This window comes from Melanerpes formicivorus, unplaced genomic scaffold (genome assembly GCF_026170545.1).
Source record: "Melanerpes formicivorus ecotype bairdi unplaced genomic scaffold, bMelFor1.0.p_v2 SCAF_14, whole genome shotgun sequence".
NCBI classification, from domain to species: domain Eukaryota; kingdom Metazoa; phylum Chordata; class Aves; order Piciformes; family Picidae; genus Melanerpes; species Melanerpes formicivorus.
Genome location: NW_027142366.1, coordinates 4,580,680 through 4,591,631, shown reverse-complemented (window position 1 = coordinate 4,591,631; position 10,952 = coordinate 4,580,680). Strand labels below are relative to the sequence as shown.

The 10,952-nt window shown below is 51.3% G+C and overlaps 1 protein-coding gene across 2 annotated transcripts; it reads left to right on the top strand.

Moving 5' to 3' along the window:
- Window positions 1-1,000: 1,000 nt before the first annotated feature.
- On the top strand, window positions 1,001-8,288 carry CHST12 (carbohydrate sulfotransferase 12). 2 transcript variants are annotated; one of them, XM_068146662.1, is made up of 2 exons: window positions 1,001-1,073; window positions 6,493-8,288. In XM_068146662.1, exon 2 carries the CDS (start codon window positions 6,588-6,590, stop codon window positions 7,845-7,847), a length of 1,260 nt encoding a protein of 419 aa, XP_068002763.1. In that variant the 5' UTR covers window positions 1,001-1,073; window positions 6,493-6,587; the 3' UTR covers window positions 7,848-8,288. The 2 variants fall into 2 exon arrangements, with proteins under 2 accessions (XP_068002763.1, XP_068002764.1); XM_068146663.1 differs by lacking the exon at window positions 1,001-1,073 and adding an exon at window positions 1,214-1,295.
- Window positions 8,289-10,952: the final 2,664 nt, after the last annotated feature.

The following is a 10,952-nucleotide window of genomic DNA, read 5'->3' as shown; positions in this document are numbered from 1 at the left end:
TTGGAATTGTGGAAGTGGAATCTGTAAATCAGCATTTGTAGCTTTGGGAACTGATGGAAATGATGCAGCACCCCAGGTCCTGCACAGAGTGGGACCACGCTCATTGTCAGTGCTGAGTTAGTGATGATTTGACTTGAGGCTGGTAAGGTGCTGGAACGGTTTGCCTAGAGAAGTTGTGGATGTCCTACACAGCAGGGAGGGTTGGAACTAGATGATCTTTAATGTCCCTTCTAGCCCAAACCATTCTGCGATTCTTTTTGATCACAAACAGTAAGGGTAGCAAAGGGAGTATAGTCTGTTCTGGACTTTTCAAGCTGCGTTTTCTTGCCTCGTATCCGGTTACCTCTACTAAAGACTACTGGTCTAGAACGCAAAAAGCTGGGGTTTCTTCCACAAAACAGCTTGAAGGTGGCTACATCCAACTGTGAGCTCCAGCAAGCAACGATGTCAGGTCTTGGGATGCTGTGTCCGTCTGGGGACGAGGACTGCTGCCACCACATCCATCGCTGGCTCCTCCTCGTTCTGCCCGAGGCAGAAAGAAGATTCCTCACCCCTGCAGCCCCCAGTCTGCAGAGACATTACATACCCCCGCAGGGCTGGGGCGTGAGTCCTCCACCCAACCTGCCACGCATTTATAGATGTTTTAGGTTGAACTTTCCTTGTGTGTTTGCTCGAAGGGGGAGCTGGCACCGCAGCCGCACTTTCGGAAGGCTTTGAGGAGACGCTCCTCAGCGATTTCACCGCTGCTTTCCTATAGCGCTCCCAGTCCCGCCTCGGCTCCGGGAAGGGTCCGGGCACTCCAGGCCGGCCCGCACCGACACCGCTCAAGCCCCGCTGCCTTCGGTACCAGGGCCATACCGGCGGCTCGCTGCGGGTAGCAGCCGGCAGGCCGCGGGCAGGGAAGGGCCGGGACCTCCCGCCGGCAGGCGGAGCAGCGCCTGCGCTACGGCGCCGCGGGGGGCTCCCGGGCCCGGCGTCTCGCGAGAGGCAGCAGCGGCGAGCCCGGCTAGCGGCGGGACGGGGCTGGGTAGCAGAGGCAGGAGGCAAGGAAGGCTGCGCTGCCCGGGCGAGAGGTGAGCGCCGGGCCGCCCGCGTTGCGGCGGGGGCAGCCCGCGGAGAGGGCAGGGTCGGGGGGTCGGCGCCCGAGGGGACGGGTTGGGCGGCGGCGGGTGAGGCGGTGCCGGCGAGGGGTGCCGCCCTGTGGCGGGGCCGGGGCCAGGCGAGCTCCGGTTATGAACTGCAACCCTGGGCACGGTGTCCTCTCCGGGCTTCCCTCCGTTGTCCCTTGAAGCTAGGTAAGCGCTCAGCGCTGGCTGGTGCCGCGGGCACAGCCCCGTCGGGACCGGGCGTCGAGCGCTGTGCTGGGGAGCGCTGTGCTGGGCAGCGCTGCCCGTCCTCATGCCCCGGTGGTGGCAGGGGAGCCGTTGAGGTCTGAGGGGTGGCGGGTGGCTCTGCGAGGCAGTTCGTTTTCTCCAGACCGTGGACCGCTGGTTTTATCCCTTCTGCCGCCGGTGTAGGGCCCGAGGTTCGGTAACAATTCGTTGTGTTGCTGCTGGACTCAGGAGCGGCTGCGGTTCAGGCAGCCACAGAGGCAAACCCAGGAGCAGCCTTCGTTGTGGAGCGTTGCTATCAATGGCAGAGCACGGCTTTTAACCCTGCTTCGCAGAGACTTCATGCACAAAACTTCAGCGCAGAGCTGAGCTATGCACGGCAGAAAACGATAGCCCGGGTGTTGGTAAGGCAGGCGCAGGGGGTGTGGGTTTCAGGGGTGGATTTCTGGCCCCTACGTTGCACACATCAAACGTTCTTGGGGGTTTGCTGAGACCCTTCCTGTGTTTGCAAGGCCAGGAGCCATAGGTGTGCTTGCAGTTCACAACAAAGGTAATGAACAAACAGGGCAGGTTTGGGGAGTTTCCTTTTGGGAATGTTGGAAATGTGGTTATTGAGAAAACTTCCAAGTACAGGTATGAAAAAAGGCAGCTGGTGCTGCCAAGCTTGTACAAACCAGGCTTTGTGGCAGGGATGGGAGGGAAGGTGCTAGGGTAGCTAGGTAGGTTGGGATGTTGTTTTGCTGGTCTCTCATGTCTATATGGTAAGTTGGGGTTAAACATGCAGTGCAGGCCCTGTGTTTTGCTTACAGTGTGTATTTATTCTACTGTAATCCTTGATGTCATTACATGGGTTAAAACTTGTCCGCCCTGCAAAGCGTGCTAGAGTTTTGGAAAGGTGTGTAGAAGCAGTTTCTGGAGTGATGGCCAAGCACATGAAATTTATTTCTGGTTATTGGTACAGTGTCCAGCTGCTTTGGCTAATGGGAACTTGTTCCCCTGCACCTGCAGGAGGTTAAACTGGTCCCACTTCTCTGGAGCCTGCTTATTCCCAAAGCGTAACTGGCAGACTGGTGGCAGGTGTGTACCACGATATGTGGGCAAAGAAGGCTGTGTGAGCTGAGCAGTTGTGGCTCAATGGAACTCTGCCCCAAGAGAAAAAAATGTCAATTTTAATTGTTTTTTTTCTCTGTGGGTTTTTAAAAGTTCTCATTCCACCTCTTTCCGTCACCAGAAGCAGGCAAAACCCAGGCAAGCTGCCTAAAATCCTGTATCTACTCACATTAGAACAGGTGGGTGTTGGAGGTGAGCTGGTGCTAGTGCCTGACCTGTGCCTTGTTCTTCCCTTGCAAAGAGTTAGAAGCAGTGGGAGAGGGACAAGCCTGGGGAAATACAGAGCAAGAAGAGGTGGTATCTACACCCAAGCCTTTGGAGGCACAGTCCTGTCTAAACCATTACTGTAGATGGAGAAGGGTTATTGCCCTATATCTCCAGTACATAGCCATATGTCAGCTCCTTTATTTTCTGTAGGCCCTTCTGCTCCTGTAAGTGAGCTGGAGTTACTTTCTTTTGTAAAGAGAAGCTGCGAGAGAATACAAAGCTGAGAGGAGAGGAAGAAAGAGACAGGAATTACTTAATCTGCTATTTGCCCTGAGAACAAACAGTTACAGTAGGGTTGTGAAGCACAAATAAGGTTTCCAAATCCCTGAAGAGTTGCATCTGCAATAGCTTTTGCAATCAGAGTGCTGGGGACACATTTCCCCCCCCCCCCCCCCCCCCCTTTTTCTGGTTTTAAATGAGAATTCAAGAGGTGATTGTTTGACATGGCATCTTGTGATAGGAGAGGATGGGACCAGTGACCTTGGACCTCAATGTCTTTCTCAGGCCTGGGATGGGAAGAAGAGTCCTTTGTTCATAGCCAGGCCAGGTTCAGGTTGGAGATGATCACGGGATGGCTGCTCAGGGGACTCTGTGTGATGATTATAGCACTTGGTCCCTTTCCCAGTTTGCCAGCATCATGTCACAGAAGCAGCTTTGTGTGCACCCTGGTGCATGTTCTTGTTGGCTGGTGACTTTGGGTTAAACTTGAATGTAAATTCTTGGCTGCTCCTGGAGGCTTTTCCTTTAGATTCTGGCAAGGGGAGGATGGAGGTGCATTCCTCTGATGTGCACAGAGACCTCTAATTTGTGCCTTCCGTCTGGCAGCTTTCATGAAGCGCTCAGGAAGAAGATGTATCGTAGTCATTAGCCTAACTCTGTTTTCTGCAGGGTTTGTCTTGTGAGGGGGAATTGAGCTGTGGTGCTGCTCCTTGCCAGGGTTCCTCTCTGACACTGAAGGAGTTAATAGAAGTGGAGTCATTTCGATTCTGTGCTTCTTGCTGCTTCGTGTCTTGGAAAAAATGCGCACTCTGGCAGGCCTGCGTGCTGTGTCCTGGAAAGCAGGCCTGAGCCCTTGGGGGGCACTTGGTAAAGCTACATTGTGGTGGTGGCTGTGACCAAGAAGCCTCCTTCCATTTGCCTGAGGGATGCACGTGCCACACACAGTGTCTTTCTTGCTTCTCTTGGAGCTGCTGAGAGAAGGGTGATCTGTCCACAGCCGGGTGGGATGGCTTTGCAGAAATGCTAGTGGGATGCTTGCTGTGCTGCCTGAAGCTGCTGGTTGTGGCGATGGCACAAAGGGATGCTCCATGCAGCTCTGCAGGCTTGCTGCGTTCCAGCCTGTCTGAAGGTCTCAAACAGCGTTGGATACCCGGTGTGCTGGGGATTGAGTGCACAGTGGGCATCCTATTCATCCAGAATAGGAAGCAGTCCCTGCTCTGAGCAGCTAAACCAGCTCGAGAGCAAGAACAGACTCAGGCAAAATGCAAGCCCAGAAGTGTGCCAAGCAGTGGGCTTGGCAGTGTCACTCCATTATCTTCTGCTGTTGGACTGAGATGCTTGGCCTGAAGTGCTGACGCACATATGTAATTTTCCTCCTCTTTAACTCCAGGCTTATCTCTCTGCATGTTTCTTCTCAGATCTGCTCCATCCTCAGTCTTGACTAGCTAAATGTAGAGAATTACTGCTGAGTAATGCCTGCTTCTTGCTCCGTAGAGTGCAAAGTGTTATGCCTGCAGTTCTGCTGAGTCTTCTTTGTGTGTAGAGTAGGAGCCTGGCTCCAGAAAATGCAGTGTTTGGTGTTGCAGTGCAAAGCCACGTGTTAGGCTACAGCTACACTGAATTTCTGGCTCTCCCTACCTCCAGAGTCTAACTAAATACACCAGGGTAGAAAAACCCTAAACCTTGGGTTCTGCGTTCTATGTCTTCTGGGACAAGCTGAGCTAATACTTTGATGTGTAACTGTATCTGCTGTTGTTCCTGGTTGTTACTAAGTCCTGGTCTAATGCTTTTGGTCTTGTCTTTGAAATCAGGACTTTGACTGTTAAAACTTGATATCCCTGAGGCATAAGCATAGCCACACAGGTGGCTCTTTAGACAAGTCCTTCAATGCAGGGCTGCTGTGAGCTTCAAAGGCACTGAGCACATTTCCCCTCTGGAAATAACAGAGCTCAGCACTTCTGCATATCTGGACTTCCATGTTCTTCACATCCCTGTTCAGGGTGGGCTTGGTGCCATTTAAAGGTGGTGTATGAACTGGCTGGGGAGCAACCTCCATGTTTCTGCAGGAAGAGAGACCCAGTCTTGGTTGTGAAAAGCTTTTCAGGGCAGCTCACCTTGAAGTGGTTTTGTTTTCAGAGCTGGTGTTGGTAGGGTTTGTTCTGAAGCAGAAGGATGGGGATGCTCGCAGAAAGGGCAGCTTTTGTTTGCTATCTGTAGGTACTCTTCTGTGTTTGTAATCAGGGGCTGGACTGTGCTAGGAGGGGAGCAGAAGATTAGAGTGACTACTTTTTGCTTGTTTTTTGATGTTAATCCTTGCAGAGAGAAACTGTAGGGAAGCAAACCTTGGTTTCTCTCCCAAAATGTTAGATAGATGCTCCTCACTTTACACATTGTTCTTCCATGGCTGTAGGCACTGGCTCCCTCACCACTTGAGGAGAGAGCAAGGCTGGTTTGCCTGTTTGCCTCTGTGTGGAGCCTTGGACCAGAAAACATGCAGCAGGGTGGGAAGATGGATCAGCCTTGAGGAGCTTTCCTAATGGAAAAGGGTTGGGAGTCAGCAGGGAAGCAGGTAGCAGTGAAAGGATGGGACTGATAGAAGTAAAAAATCCAAACCTGCAGCACCTTCCAGCAAAGATCTGCTGAGCTACCCTTTTAGCAGTGATTTCTGACCTGTCCTTGGTGGTCAAGAATTGATAGGGATGAATGTGATAGAAATAAAAACTACTGGGAGAAGGTTACAGATAGGAACAGGTATTTACCAGAGCACCCTTAAGTCTCAGAAGTCATTGATTTACAAGTAATCATTCCTTCAGAGTTTTATTGAGTGTGGCTTTTAATGTGGCCATGTCCTCTTTTGTTGGTGGGTTGTTTTTCTGGGGGAACTGTATCATCTCTGTTCTTGACAAAATGAAGTAGCTACCAGGGAAGGTCACGGAGGTGACATCTGCCGGGTACCTTCACACAGGGTAGATGAGATGATGTGTTCAGGTCAGTGGTGTTCTCTCAACAGGGGCTTGCTTTAGCCGCTGAAGCAACAGCATCTTCAGCTATGGATTTCTAACTGCACTAAGATCCTCATTTTCAGCACAGTGGTGCAGAGCATCTTCATGGGCAGATGACACCACAATGTGATACCACAAGCAAAACCCATGGATTGAGATCCCTCTCTTCCTGTGGTATGTTAGATATGTTTACAGTGAGGGCTGAAAGGTAGCTGGCTCTGCATGCTTTAGATATTTATACTTTATAATACTCTCAAACTTCCCCTTTTAAACTCTAGGCCTGAAATGTTTGTTTGTTTTCCCCAGGAAAGCAGAGTTTCTCTTGAAGTCACATGACTCTAGAAGCTTGAGATTGATAGAAACCCCATAATTGCTGTGGAAACTGGTAACATTACAACACATTATGCTTTCTTTTGGCCGTCCAGCTCTTCTCCGTGGATGCCTGAGACTCATAGAGCTCTCCCTGTGTGCCACAATGAGTCTTGATTGTGCCAAATCCATTCTCTCCAAAGCAGAGCAATTAATGGCTCAACTAACTTCTTTTTCTCCTGATACCTTTCCAGGCTCCTGGTCTGCAGCACCATGCTGACTCCCAAGCCTCACTCTGCAAGCCGGAGGTGAATGCAGGTGCAAGCCAGCTGTCGCAGTAGGTGTCAGGATGACCAAAGCACGGCTCCTCCGTCTCTCTGTGGTGCTGGTCTCCGTCTTCATGATCCTCCTGATCATTGTGTACTGGGACAACGTAGGGACAGCTCACTTCTACCTGCATACGTCCTTCTCCAGGCCTCATTCCTCAGGAGCCATCCCTGGTATCACGGCAGGTGAAGGCTGGGAAACCCTGCCAGATGTGGATGAGTTTTTGGCAAAGCTGCTCAGTTCGAGCCTGAAGCAGAATAGCTCTGTTCCTCGAAAGCCAGAGCAGCTACTCGTCCAGGGCTCCAGCAAGCCTGTGGTGAGCAATCTGGAGGAGAACGTGCGAGGCTACGACTGGTCGGTGCACAACGACAAGAACAGCTTGGACCAAGAGAAGCTGCAGGTCGAGAGGCAGAGAACGTTGCGAGAGTTTTGTGCCAATTCCAGCCTGGCCTTCCCCACCAAGGAGCGCTCCTTTGACGACATCCCGAACTATGAGCTCAACCACCTGATCGTGGACGACCGCCACGGCATCATCTACTGCTACGTCCCCAAGGTGGCCTGCACCAACTGGAAGCGGGTGATGATTGTGCTAAGCGAGAGCCTGCTGGACCAGGGGGTCCCCTACCGGAACCCTCTGGATATCCCCCGAGAGCACGTCCACAACACCAGCACCCACCTGACCTTCAACAAATTCTGGCGCCGCTACGGGAAGTTCTCACGGCACCTCATGAAGATCAAGCTGAAGAAGTACACCAAGTTCCTGTTCGTGCGGGACCCTTTCGTCCGCCTCATCTCCGCCTTCCGCAGCAAGTTTGAGCTGGAGAACGAGGAGTTCTACCAGCGCTTTGCCATCCCCATGCTGAAACTCTACTCCAACCGCACCAACCTTCCCACCTCTGTGAGGGAGGCCTTCGAGACGGGCCTCAGAGTCTCCTTTTCTGACTTCATCCAGTACTTGCTGGATCCCAGGACAGAGAAGATGGTCCCCTTCAATGAGCACTGGAGGCAGATTTACCGCCTGTGCCACCCGTGCCAGATAGACTACGATTTCATCGGGAAGCTGGAGACGCTGGATGAGGATGCTGCTTATTTACTGCAGCTCCTCAAAGTGGACAGACTGCTTCACTTCCCCCCCAGCTACCGGAACAGGACTGCCAGCAGCTGGGAAGATAACTGGTTTGCCAAAATCCCGCTGGCTTGGAGGCAGCAGCTCTATAAGCTTTACGAAGCAGATTTTGTACTTTTTGGCTACCCCAAGCCAGAAAACTTGCTTAAAGACTGAGTGTGATTGGGTGGTGGGTGTGGGAGGGAACATCTGACATACCAAAAATGTTTAAAGCCTTCTCATTTTTGCTCTTAACTCCTTTGCCCCACGCAGGTTGGTACAATGGAATATATTTTTTCTACTACTTCCCTTTCCATGTTTGCAATAATGCCAGAGTCCAGGGGTGCTCCAGCCAGCTGTGCATATGCAAAACAAAAACCCCCCCAAAAAGTCTTTTTTCTTTGGTGGTTGTTGTTGTTCTCATTTGTTTTCTCTTTGTTTGTTTAAAACCTCCCCACGTTTTGCAGTGGGTCGCTGGCCCTTGGCCGCTCTGCCAGCTGTGGCTTTTCAGTAGCTTTTTATTAATACTTTTTAAGAATTAATATATTTAAGGTATTTAATACAAAGTGTGTCGTGGCAAAGGGAGGGGAAGGAAGAAATAAAAATTAAGGGGGGGGGGCGGGAAAGAAACAAAGTAAAAGAAAACCCCAGGAAATGATGCCCCTGCCTCTGTGTGTTGTCTCAGCGCTGCTGTTTGGGAGCTTGGAGGATCTGGGTTTGGTGCTGGTGCCTTCACCAGCTGTGTCTAGTGGTGGTTGCTCCAGGTTGGGCTCCAGGCAGAGGAGATGGGTTCATGCCTGACTCTGCCAGGCAGCCCTAGTAGAGCACCAGTGCTCTGGCGACGTGCTGCTCACAGCTGGTAAGCATGACACCAGGGTCACAGAAAGGAAATGGCAGTTGGGAGCAGTGGCACCAAGCCCCGTGGGGTGTTTTGGGATGTGGCCAATGCAGTGCATCTGTACTGCCTCAATTTGTAGCGGTGGGACTCTGCTTTCCAAAAAGCTGGGCTTCCTCAGCCACAGTATCACAGTATCATTAAGGTTGGAAGAGACCCCAAAGATCATTGAGTCCAACCTATCACCACAGACCTCATGACTAGACCATGGCACCAAGTGCCACGTCCAGTCCCCTCTTGACCACCTCCAGGGGCAGTGACTCCACCACCTCCCTGGGCAGCCCATTCCAATGACCAATTACTCTCTTGGTGAAGAACTTTCTCCTCACCTCGAGCCTAAACTTCCCCTGGTGCAGCTTGAGGCCCTGCATACCTTGCTGGTGTGGAGCACCTTCTATGACGTTCCAGAACAGTGCCTGAAATTCTTAGGGGTTGTGGCCAACCTGGATAGACAGAGCATGCTCTTGGATGGACCAGCTGCCCAGAAATTGGCATTGAGGCTTCACACTGCAGTGGGTCAGGCAGAAACGCAGGTCAGCATGTCCCATCCTGTCACAGGATGGGGAAGTGACGTGCTGTTCTGTGGCACAGTCACTGCTGCCTGCAGCACAGGTCCCTTGAGCACTCTGCTGTGTCCTGCTTCCTGTGCACGCTCCAAGAGGATGTGGCAGGAACACAGGTGCTTATCTTCAAGAAGAAGGTCCAGAAGGTTTCTTTCAGTAGCAGGTGTCAAGGTGAACTCGGAAGTTCATTTGTTTTCAGAGTGCCAGCCACTGCTTGAAGTGATGCTGCATCCTCATCCACTGCCTTTCTGTTTACACCAAATGGCTGATGCAGATTTAATCATCTGCCTTGCTGGGACCTGCTGCAGGAGTGATGGTTGCCCACTGTGCTAGGAGCATGTGGGCTGCTTCCCAAAGGAAATGATTGCTTTTAGAGAGATTTTGTGTGTGTGTGTCTCATCAGCTGAATCTGCTTTTCTTTTGCTCTTTGAATTGCTCTGCAAAAACTGTCTGCTTAGCAGATTGGGCAGGAAACTCTTCTAGAGATGAAATGCTTAGTTGTTTCTCTGGGCTGTGGATGGTGTCAGTGATTAAGGTCCAGGGTCAGACCTTGGGAGGCATCTTTGTGTTTTGGGCTGGCTTTTTTATTGGCCTTTTACTCATTTTCTCCCTGAGGCCATCAGCAGGCGTGACTTTTCCCCCTCTCCTCCTTTCCCCAAGCTCTGTGCCCTTGCATCTTCCCGGCATTGCTGCTCTACCTAGTGACTGCTGTGTCAGGCTTTTTAACCTATAAATGGCAGGTAATTGCTGGTGGTTACACTCGAACAAAGGATTTATTTCTCATTGTATTCACACCACTCTCCTGTAATTTCTGCAGAGACATTTGCAGTTTAAATGAGCCTGAAGCCACGATCAAGGTCTAGGTGCTTAGCTCTTGGCAGCTTGGGGAAAAGTGAAGTGCCTGTTTCTGAGTCATTATTTAAAACTAATAATAGAAATGTGTTGATCTATTCAATTTTCTGTCCAGTTACCAGCTAATTGCTGCAAAACAGAAAGATGTTGAGAATCTCATCTGCAGTAATGAATAATCCCTCGAGTCTCCTGGTTCCTGCTGCATTTACATTTCTTCAGGGTGGCTTCATCGCGCTCTTCAAAGAGACAGCGTGGATGTTTTCCTCTCTTGTCTTTACAAAGTGTTTATTTTTCTTCTCGTTTAATTTGTTTAATTGATGTTCAGTATGTGTAGATGTGGGTGGCTGGGGCTGTAGCACAGCTCCTGTGCAAACTTCCTCCCAGCCGCTTCCCCTGCACCTCTTGATCTGGTCCTGTCTCTTCCTGCCCCTCGAATGGTGCTTGGAAAATGTACCCAACGCGCCCTGCAAACCAGCTGCTGCCTCCTCGGCCGCACTTGCCCTGTGATTCATGGTCATGGCTTGTCCCAGGCAAGAGTCCAGGAGCATCTTTTCAAGGTCACTGACTGTCAGTCAGACACCCAAGGCAGAGGAGGAACGAGTTGCCGGGTGCTACCATCATTTTTGGCAGCAAGGGCCTGGTTGTGCAATTGACAGAGAAGGTGCAAAATAGCTGCAAATCCTGCACAGCAGCTGCTCCATGGGGTGTGAGAACGTGTCCTCTCCTTATGTCTAAGCCTTGCAGTTTAACAGCAAGAGACGAAAGAGCCCTCTCTACCCTTGTGGGCATTGGCTAGAGAGCAGAGACCTTGAACATGCTGGTTTTCTCTGTCTCTCCCCATCTGAAGGGGGTAAATTTCAGCTAATACCACTCTATATCTCACCAAGATCCAAACACCCCAGCAAGCTGCCTACATCCCAAAGCTTCATCCATCTCCCTAAGAGCTGCAGTCAGGAGGGTGTAAGGACTCTG